At 49.7% G+C, this 10,301-nt stretch overlaps 1 protein-coding gene across 2 annotated transcripts in view; it reads left to right on the top strand.

The window, feature by feature from the left end:
* Positions 1 to 1,151: 1,151 nt before the first annotated feature.
* Positions 1,152 to 10,301, top strand: part of TRPC6 (transient receptor potential cation channel subfamily C member 6) — a 94,797-nt gene continuing 85,647 nt past the window's right edge. For both annotated transcript variants that reach the window (XM_066620186.1, XM_066620185.1), the window contains exon 1: positions 1,152 to 1,664. In XM_066620186.1, coding sequence (XP_066476283.1) covers positions 1,546 to 1,664 — 119 coding nt within the window. In that variant the 5' untranslated portion in view covers positions 1,152 to 1,545. The remainder of the gene's footprint in view (positions 1,665 to 10,301) is intronic.

The raw sequence follows: 10,301 nt of genomic DNA, 5'->3' as shown, positions 1-10,301 counted from the left end.
ATCTCACAGTGGCCCACCAGATGCCTCAGGGAGACACCTGCATCCTGGCGCCACTCCCTGCCACCTGGCCTTCTGGTACAGGATGCCAGATGCAAGGGAGGGCACCAGGATGAGGTCTCTTGTTATCTGGTGTGCTCCCTGGGGCATTTGGTGGGCCGCTGTGAGATACAGGAAGCTGGACTAGATGGGCCTATGGCCTGATCCAGTGGGGCTGTTCTTATGTTCTTATGACAGCCTACTAAAACAAGGAGGTTGCAAGGAGGCTTATAACCTGTGATGGATTTTTCCTCCAGAAATCTGTCCAATCCCCTTCTAAAGGCAACCAGGCCAGTTGCCATCACCATGTCCTGTGGCAAGGAGTTCCGCCGACTAATGGCATGCTGGATAAAGTAATGCTGCCTTCCCCATCCTGTGACAAGGAGTTCCACAGACTAACGAGCAAATAAAAATTTTCTTATGTCTGTTCTAACTCTCCTGACACTCAGTGTGACTGGCTGTCCCTGGGTTCTGGTGTTGTGAGGGAGGGAAAAGAACACCCCTGCTCATCCGCTCTATCCGTTCACCTGCATAATTTTGTATGTCTCCTGGCACAATCCTAACGAGGTCTACTCATAAGTAAGTCCTAGTTTGTTCAGTGGGGTTTACTCTGAAAGTGTGGTTAGGATCGCAGCCTGACAGCCCAATCCTATGCATGTCTACTCAGAAATCAGTCCCATTTGAGTCAATGGGGCTTACTCCCAGGAAAGTGTGGACAGGATTGGGCTGTCAGTCATGTCGCCCGTCGCCTGAGACTGGAGGTAGAGTGAGTAAGGGAGAGGCATGATGTGCCTGGTCACCACTCCCACATCCCCCCCCCCCAAATGCTGTGAGCTGGTGGCTGGGGAGGGGGCAGCCTCCCCAGCCTGGATTCATGTACCGAGCACGAGAGGCTGGAGCATCCTCCCCCAGAAGTCCAGGCTGCTTCATCGGGAGGCGCTGCGATTTCTCGAGGCTGGGAGGCGGCGGCTGGGAAGCCGGGGGAGTGGCCGCTGCTGGGGTGGCTCAGCCCGGCTGGGCAGGGCTGGAACTTTTCCCCGGGGGATGCGCGCTGGAGCCCGTCCTTCCTGCCGCCCCCGTGGCTCGCTCGCTCGCTCGCTCTCCTCCTCGCCAGCCAGCCAGCCAGCCGGAGCCGGGAAACTTTTGCAGCCTCCGCCCAGGCTGGCTGGATGTCTCCGGCTGCGCGTGCCGGACGGAGAGCGCTGCCTGTTGACCTCGCAACTCCTCTCGCCTGCTGCGGGGCTGCTGCGCGCAGGAGCAGAAGGGCTCCCGCGGCTGCTGCTGGGGGTCAGCCCCACCGACTCTGCGGGCACTTGCTTCCCAGTAGACGCGCAGAAGCGGCGGCTCTGGGGTTCCAGAGGATGCTCTCCCCGCCCGCGCCAGCCCTGAGGATGCTGCGCAGCGCGTAGCCGGCCGGCCCGAGGGGCGCGCAGGACCGCCGGCAGCTGCGCTCCCGAAGGCGCACCGGGGCCACCCAGGGGCTCGCCGAGCGCCCCCCTCTCCGGCACCATGAGCAGCCCCGCGCCGGCCAGCGGGGCCGCCAGGAGGAACGGCAGCCAGGACTACCTGCTCATGGACTCGGAGGCGTGCGAGGAGAACTGCCTGGCGCCCTACGCCTACTACCCCGCGTGAGTGTGGGGGGCGCTTTCCCGCCAACTAGAGGCGCGGGGAGGGAGCGTGGCCGGGTGGGCGGCGGAGGCAGGCAGCTGCGCACCCCCAGCCCGCCTCGCAGGTCGCGCAGCTGCCACAGGACGAGGGAGCCACTCGCTGTAGGAGTGGGGGGCTCTGTGAGGGGAGGGGGCGAGGGAGGGGCCTCCCCCTCTTGCCCCTCACAGAGTGGCCTCCCCCCTTGCCCCTCACAGAGTGGCCTACCCCCTCTTGCCCCTCCCCCCTTGCCCCTCACAGAGTGGCCTCCCCCCTTGCCCCTCACAGTTACCTCCCCTCTTGCCCCTCACAGAGTGGCCTACCCCCTCTTGCCCCTCCCCCCTTGCCCCTCACAGAGTGGCCTCCCCCCTTGCCCCTCACAGTTACCTCCCCTCTTGCCCCTCACAGAGTGGCCTACCCCCTCTTGCCCCTCCCCCCTTGCCCCTCACAGTTACCTCCCCTCTTGCCCCTCACAGAGTGGCCTACACCCTTGCCCCTCACAGTTACCTCCCCTCTTGCCCCTCACAGAGTGGCCTACCCCCTCTTGCCCCTCCCCCCTTGCCCCTCACAGAGTGGCCTCCCCCCTTGCCCCTCACAGTTACCTCCCCTCTTGCCCCTCACAGAGTGGCCTACCCCCTCTTGCCCCTCCCCCCTTGCCCCTCACAGAGTGGCCTCCCCCCTTGCCCCTCACAGTTACCTCCCCTCTTGCCCCTCACAGAGTGGCCTACCCCCTCTTGCCCCTCCCCCCTTGCCCCTCACAGAGTGGCCTCCCCCCTTGCCCCTCACAGTTACCTCCCCTCTTGCCCCTCACAGAGTGGCCTACCCCCTCTTGCCCCTCCCCCCTTGCCCCTCACAGAGTGGCCTCCCCCCTTGCCCCTCACAGTTACCTCCCCTCTTGCCCCTCACAGAGTGGCCTACCCCCTCTTGCCCCTCCCCCCTTGCCCCTCACAGTTACCTCCCCTCTTGCCCCTCACAGAGTGGCCTACCCCCTCTGGCCCCTCCCCCCTTGCCCCTCACAGAGTGGCCTACCCCCTTGCCCCTCACAGTTACCTCCCCTCTTGCCCCTCACAGAGTGGCCTACCCCCTCTTGCCCCTCCCCCCTTGCCCCTCACAGAGTGGCCTCCCCCCTTGCCCCTCACAGTTACCTCCCCTCTTGCCCCTCACAGAGTGGCCTACCCCCTCTTGCCCCTCCCCCCTTGCCCCTCACAGAGTGGCCTCCCCCCTTGCCCCTCACAGTTACCTCCCCTCTTGCCCCTCACAGAGTGGCCTACCCCCTCTTGCCCCTCCCCCCTTGCCCCTCACAGAGTGGCCTCCCCCCTTGCCCCTCACAGTTACCTCCCCTCTTGCCCCTCACAGAGTGGCCTACCCCCTCTTGCCCCTCCCCCCTTGCCCCTCACAGTTACCTCCCCCCTTGCCCCCCACAGAGTGGCCCCCCTTGCCCCCACAGAGTGGCCTACCCCCCTCTTGCCCCTCACAGAGTGGCCCCCCTCCGTTTTGCTCCCCTCGCCCAGAATGGTTCTGAAGGGAAGGGGGAGGGGCCGCTTGCACCCTGCATTGAGGCTTCTTGCAAAACATAGTGCTTTGCCCCCCCTCTAGCTACGCCATTGCATAGAACCACTGGTTAGTGTATTCAGGGAGGTCATCCATACCAGTGTTTCTCAACCAGTGGTACAGGTACCAACAGCAGTCCTTGAGGTGCTGTCTGGTGGTTGCAAGACCCCTGGACATCTGCTGCCTGGCAGCCAGACCAGGAACAGGACACAACAAACAGGTGGGAGGATTGGCTCGGCAGGCAGAGCTCCAAAGCGTGCTTTTCTGCACTTGTAAAAGCCCTCCCATCCACCCTGATCCTCTTACTGGTGTTTGTTGCATAGCATCTGGCCTCCCAACTCAGAAGTAACTGGGGATGACATCATCACCAGTTACTTCTGGTGGTACTTCGAATAGGTGGACCATGTGAAGTGGGTACTGCGGAGGAAAACTTTGAGAAACACTGATCTAGACCAACCCCCTGCTCTCTCCCTTGTGTATGGTTCTCTAATGTGAGCCCCTCAGGGCAGGGGCCTGCCCCCTTATGTATTGTATCTCTGAATGGCCCTACATAACTAACCATCATCAAGGGACTTCCCCCCCCCCCTGCAATGGACAGAAAGGCTCTGAGGGGGGTTATGGAGTTGAATAGGCCAAGGTGATTGTCAGGGGACAGGGTATTGTGGAGTTGCTGCAGGTGCAGGTCTTCCATATGAGTAGCTCCTATAGAAGAGCAAAATGTGTGTTTGGTATTCTCTCTATCCAGTATGGACCAGAGAGGTGGCCCTCTCTCTGCTAACAGGGTGGTGTGTGTAGGAGGAGGGGAGGGTGGGATGGGCTTCAAATAAGAACTTAGAATTGATTTAGTTAACATATTTTCATTCTCCCCCCTTTAGCTAAACACTTCATGGTGAAAAAAATAAAATAAAAACAACAGTGATAAATTTAAATACATCAACAAAACCCCGAACAATAATAGCAGAAGAGCGGCATTATAGCACAGAGTCAGCAAAACAAAGATACTAAAAGCCTGAACAAAGAATAAACTATTATTTTATTTGGTGCTGAATTCAATATAGGCTTAGGTATGCCCATGTGGGATGGGGGGCATCCCATAAGCAGGGCACCACCACAGAAAAGGCATTTCCAGGGTCAGGCAGAAGTGACCTTTATCCACTTGGATAAGTGTGCATGCATAAGGCACGTGGTGAAACAGGAAGCATTTCTCAAGAAGCACAGCCTAGAAAAGAGGCGCCTGAGGGGGGACATGATTGAGACAGACAAATTTATGCAGGGGATGGACAGAGTGGGTAGACAGATGCTCTTTACATTTTCACATAACACCAGAACCAGGGGACATCCACTGAAATTGAGTGTTGGGAGAGTTAGGACAGACAGAAGAAAATATTTCTTTACTCAGTGTGTGGTTGGTCTGTGGAACTCCTTGCCACATGTTGTGGTGATGGCGTCTGCCCTGGGCGCCTTTAAAAGGGGATTGGACAAGTTTTTGGAGGAAAAATCCATTATGGGGTACAAGCCATGATGTGTATGCGCAACCTCCTGATTTTAGAAATGGGCTATGTCAGAATGCCAGATGCAAGGGAGGGCACCAGAATGAGGTCTCTTGTTATCTGGTGTGCTCCCTGGGGCATTTGGTGGGCTGCTGTGAGATACAGGAAGCTGGACTAGATGGGCCTATGGCCTGATCCAGTGGGGCTGTTCTTATGTTCTTAGGTGGATAAGATGCAGGACATGAGTTGCAGGCAGTGGAGACCTTGTGGCACACCTGGGCAGCTCCGTGGGCTTGGCTTTGGTATTGAAAGAGGGATTCCTACCTGCCGTCTATTCTGTGCTGCTGGCAAAAGCACATCAAGGCACTAGGGTGAAGGCTGCACAGGTAACGGAATGTCCCCTTGGTGTCTCCATCTGACACTTGTGGTATGTTTGGTTGCTGCAGGAGCTTGTGCCTTCATGTCCAGTTTTAGGTGCCTGTGTCTGAGGGAAGTGGAGAGGTCTGTCTATGAGTTTGTTTGCAAATTTTCCATTCCATTGAAAGGCTCAGAGTGGCTCACAATTCTGGAGTAAAACCAAAGAATGATTAAAATGCCAGATTACAAAACAACACAATATAATCTAACGCAAGCTGCCTTTTTAAGGTAAGGGGAGTGCAAAGTAGAGGGAAGCCTTATGAAATGCATGTTGATGGGGGAAGGGAGGTGAGACAAGGAGGCAGAGCTGCTGTTGCTCTTAACTGAACAGCATGTATAAGGGGCAGGATGGAACTGTGGAATGGATGCAGTGTTGGGATGTGTGGTCAAGTCGCAAGTGTGTAGAGAGCAAAAGAGTGAGAGACCATGTAAGGATGTTTATTATGGGATGACTGTGTGGAGAGTATGCGGTTGCTTGCACTAGGTTGTATATAGTTTCTTTACTAATCTAAATCATCCTGAACCTTTGGAGGCAGGGTAGAGTCACAGAAAAAAAAATGCCAAAGAAACAGAATTGATAACATTTTTCTCCTAAATAGGGTAGTTAAAATAGTGGTTAGAAAGTGGATTTTTCTCATTCTTCCAACACACATTTGTGCACAGTGACAATCCTAAACTTCACAAGTGATTGTAAGTACAAGATGTTAAAGTCATCTGAAGACCTGAAGTACCTCAGTTTTCTTTGGTAAACAGCAACTGGACTAACCCCCTCAAGAATGTGATCACAGTGGGTGGTCCTCCTAAACCATGTCCCCCTGTCCTGATCCTCCTCTGGAGTGTCCTTGCAGTGGTTGCAATTTACAAGGAATAAAATCCCATTGGGGCCAGTGCCTCGCTGCTCTGGGGCAGTGACCTCTTCCTAGATGCTGACCCCCGTGCAAGCTACAATATTCTTTTCATTCTATCATGTGAACATCTGCCTCAAGTCTAAAGTGATATAGCTGCAAGATACATTTACAACCCTTAGCCACAACTAGATTTCAGTGTGAATAAAACCGAATATTGCCATAAAGATTGCCAGCTGTTCTAAGGAAGATGATCATATGTGCTTTTAAAGAGTTCGTGTATTTTGTTTAAAACTTAGTATCAGAAGCCTTAAAAGTTTCTTCTTAGCCTACTTATATATTGCTGTTCAAGATGAGAAGCCATAATAGTAAACTGGAAAATGAAAAGACTCTCACATATAAACATTTTACGCAGCTAACAAAAATGTTGACTAGGAAACCATGATGAAAAACTGGCATGCATATTTCTGGGGAGAGATCCCACATAATATGCTTGGAAGGGAAGGAAGGAGCACCCTCTTATTCATCTCCTTTCTAATTATGGGTGTCCAGAGTTAGCCAGGTTGGATACAGACCAGTTTGAACCTATCCATCCAGGCTGACCTCCAAACTCTTAGTCCTGGGTACTGCTAATTGGTCCAAGAAATAGTTTTTAACACATTTTTGACCAGCCCACAGGTGTACACGTTTGGTGTACACATATATGCAACGTTGAGCAGAAAAGGCTTAAAATGGTGCTCCTTTTATATTCATCAGGGCAGTAGCGTAGCTATGGGGGCGTGTGCTAAGTATTGCAGGTGTCACGATGCACTGTGTAAGCGGCCCCTCCCACTTGCTGCTGGAGCCACTCAGGGTAGCAATGGTAACAAGCCCCTTGTAGCTACACTATTAATCAGGGTGAGCAGTTGCCCCTATTCATTCCAACAGAGTCCTTTCTAGTAGTTGTTTGCTGGTGTTCCTTCTGCACATTTTTTGGATTGTGAGTCTGTTTGGAACAGGGAACTATTTATTTATTTAGCTAGGTAAATCCATTTGTGAGGTTTTTTTGTTGTTGTCAAGCGGCATATAAATGTTTTTAATACTGTAATAACAACAGTAATACTGGGCAGAAATAGCACCCAATGTGCCATAATACTGGATCAGTATGGTCAGTATTATTATTTTGAGACTGTGTTTCAGAGCCCCCAGGAATCAGGCACTGGCACTGATGAACTTTGTGGATTCTTTTTCTGCCAGAATTTTTATGGAAGAAACAGAATAAAAGGACCTACCTATTAACTGATTCCGTTTCAGGGGGTGGTCATATGGTATGGTGGTGGAAAGGAGAGATGAGCTGTCTCCAAAGTAGTTAGTAATGTTGAGGTAGTAAAATCACACCTGCATGTGTCATAGCTATGCCTCTGTGTGTGAGCGTAGGAGAAGTTAGTGGCACAGCAGTTTCATTCTGGCACTTCTCCACAGCTCCTTCCTTCACCCTAATGTGAATACAGTCCTGCCAGTAAGATGCAAGTTGTTTTAGTTGACTGTCCACTAGTTGCCTGGAACTTTGGGCACGTTGCAGAACAATATGCAAAATTCCTTGGAAATATTGACACGTAGTTCAGGATTGTAGGTCACATTAGCTCACTTGTTTTAGTGTGAAAGAAACTTAGCACAACAGTCATCTGTTTTTTTACCCTTTCCTGAGCTGCCAAATCTGAACCATTCTGGATTGGCCAAAATACAAAGCAGTCAGATCTCACCTTGTATCAGCTTTGAACTGGGTTAAGTTCAGTGAGTCTGAAAGTGTCTGTCAATATTAGGGCACAATCCTAACCAAGTTTCCAGCACCAAGATAAGGGCAATAGAACGAGGTAAGAGAGCAAACATTGCCTTATCTTGAGGAAGCCTCCATAACTGCCTGCCAACTGCAGGAGGCAACATGTACCCCATTGGCACAGTTGTGCCAGTGCTGGAAAGTTGGTTAGGATTGTGCCCTTAGTCATGTTTGAGCAATCAGGAATAAATGGAAGAGTTGAATTGGTTTAGGGTTAAGTTCACCTATTTTAGCTCAATAAATAGAAAAGAAAAACCAGGAGTATACATTAAAATGCATTGAAACATATGTGGATATTTAAATCAAGACAGGCTCTTGCCAGGATAAGACATTGTGCTTATAGTTTCTAGGTTTTTGAGTTGATTGTGGTTGGTTGGCAACCTTCAGTCTCAAAAGACTATGGTATAAGCCTACAGCACCTGGTATTCCCAGGAGATCTCCCATCTAAGTACTAACCAGGCCTGACCCTGCTTAGCTTCCGAGATCAGACATGTGCAGGGTAACAGTTGATTGTGATATTTCCGCTTATTAAAGTGTTTTAAAGTACAGTCATTCCCCATAAAGAACAAGAAGTGAGTACGCTGTGTCACATGGCAAGTATCTGAAATATTCAGCAATGGCTGTAAGAGGTATACTGTCTATCTCTAATACTATCCCTTTGTATCTTAACTAAATGACTCATGTTAAGTAGTTATCCACCTCCTCTGATTTATACCACTTGAACCTGCCAAGATAAATTAAAACAGCCTGGCACAAATTGGAGAGCTGGTAGGAGGTAATTGCAGTAGGAAAGGATTAAGATGATGAAGTTCAGTGTCTTTCTAAGAATATGCACTCAATGTAAAAAAATCTGACCAAAAATTATAACAGCCCCTGTAATCACCATGCGGTTAAATATGATTAGGCAAATAAAATTATGATGGGTTTAAGACTTTCAGTCTGGGAACAGCCTGAAGAGTCTTATGCCTGCAGTCTTCAGGTCAAGTGCACTGGCCAAATGAACATCCCATTGGTTGGAATTCCTTTGTGAGATATTGCATAGATAGAGGAAAAGATGAAGAGCAGGGGAGAAGAGCTAGATAGGGAACAGGCTGAGTAACTTGGTCAAGGCTACACAATTTTAGGCAATAAGTTGCCACTGGTAAGCCCTTTCATCTTATTTTGCAAAACACGAAACTGCTTCAGAAATGCAATTTATAATGCCTGGCCACAATGCCAGGCTGTTGGGGGATGTGACGTGAAGCAAATCCCTGTACTGAGCCCTGCAGGACATCCTTGCCCACCTCCTGATGGCACAAAAGGTGCTACAGTGCCACCAGTACAGAGGGCTCAGTCAAGTGGGCCCACGACTGGGTTTGAGTATGAGCATCCCCTGATGCAGCCCCTTAAGTCTGAATAGTCTTAAGTCCTATTGCTGCTGACAGGATACTCTGCATTTATTTATAAGTATCACCTTTTGCAATAGAGGTAGAATGAGAATCAGTTGATACTTAGGACTGAGCCAAAATGACTTGCCTTGTTTAATCTTCCACTTTTTTGTGAGTACCAGTTAATGCCTCCAAATTTTTGACCGTTTTGGCACCTGCTGCAAACACAGCTGTGTTGTGTCAGTGCTGTTCTTGATGTCATTTTCCTTCTTTTTTCCTTGCCTTCACAATCCTCATCGTCATTTGTTGATGCAGATAGTTATTCTCATTGGCTGTGATCGTATGTTTTATCAGTGATGTCATGAATATGTTGTAATGAGATCATGGCCTCTTGTGAACAAAATGGCAAGAGTCACCACAATCAATTGGAGCAAACAGAAATGTGGGCAAATAAGACTAAGGACAGATAAAATGAATTTTTTTTTTTCCAAGAAACAGCAACAGGCAAAAGGATACCAAATAGCAGTGAAAAAACATGAATGCTCCATTGAGGTGAGCATTTTTTTCCAGTTAATGTTTAGCTGTAATATATATTACAAAGTAAATATCAGGTAGCCCAATCTTGAGCTGCCCAGTACCCAGAAGAGGAGTGAATTTATGAATTTTCTTATGAATTTTCTATCCTCATTATGACCTGCTTAATACTAAGAGATGGGTACCAGTGAGTATGACTTGAAAGTGCCTTGATACATCACTATGTTTTGCTATGATAATTTAAATGAAATTCAGTAGGCATGCAAATACACAGAATACGTTATTGATGGATATGAGGAAAGGCACATATATGCAGCAAAGTAACCTTTTAAAATAAATCCCCATATTTAATTGCCTCCTCTGTATCTCTACAATATTTGAAAAAAAGTTGGACTGATCATCTAGAGCAAAAGATAGTTTGGGGTAGTTTGTGTATATACAGCTAATAGAATATGCTCTGTATACAGTAAGATGCAACAAAAGGAAGTAGATATGAGCTTTGAGAGGAGTGAGACATCTTGTACTTAAACAGAGCATTTATTAATGTACACTACTCCCTGGAGAGATTACGGGCAAAACCTAAAAGGCTATACAGTATATT

Source organism: Tiliqua scincoides, chromosome 3, assembly GCF_035046505.1.
Source record: "Tiliqua scincoides isolate rTilSci1 chromosome 3, rTilSci1.hap2, whole genome shotgun sequence".
NCBI classification, from domain to species: Eukaryota; Metazoa; Chordata; class Lepidosauria; order Squamata; family Scincidae; genus Tiliqua; species Tiliqua scincoides.
This window is presented reverse-complemented; position numbering and strand designations above follow the sequence as displayed.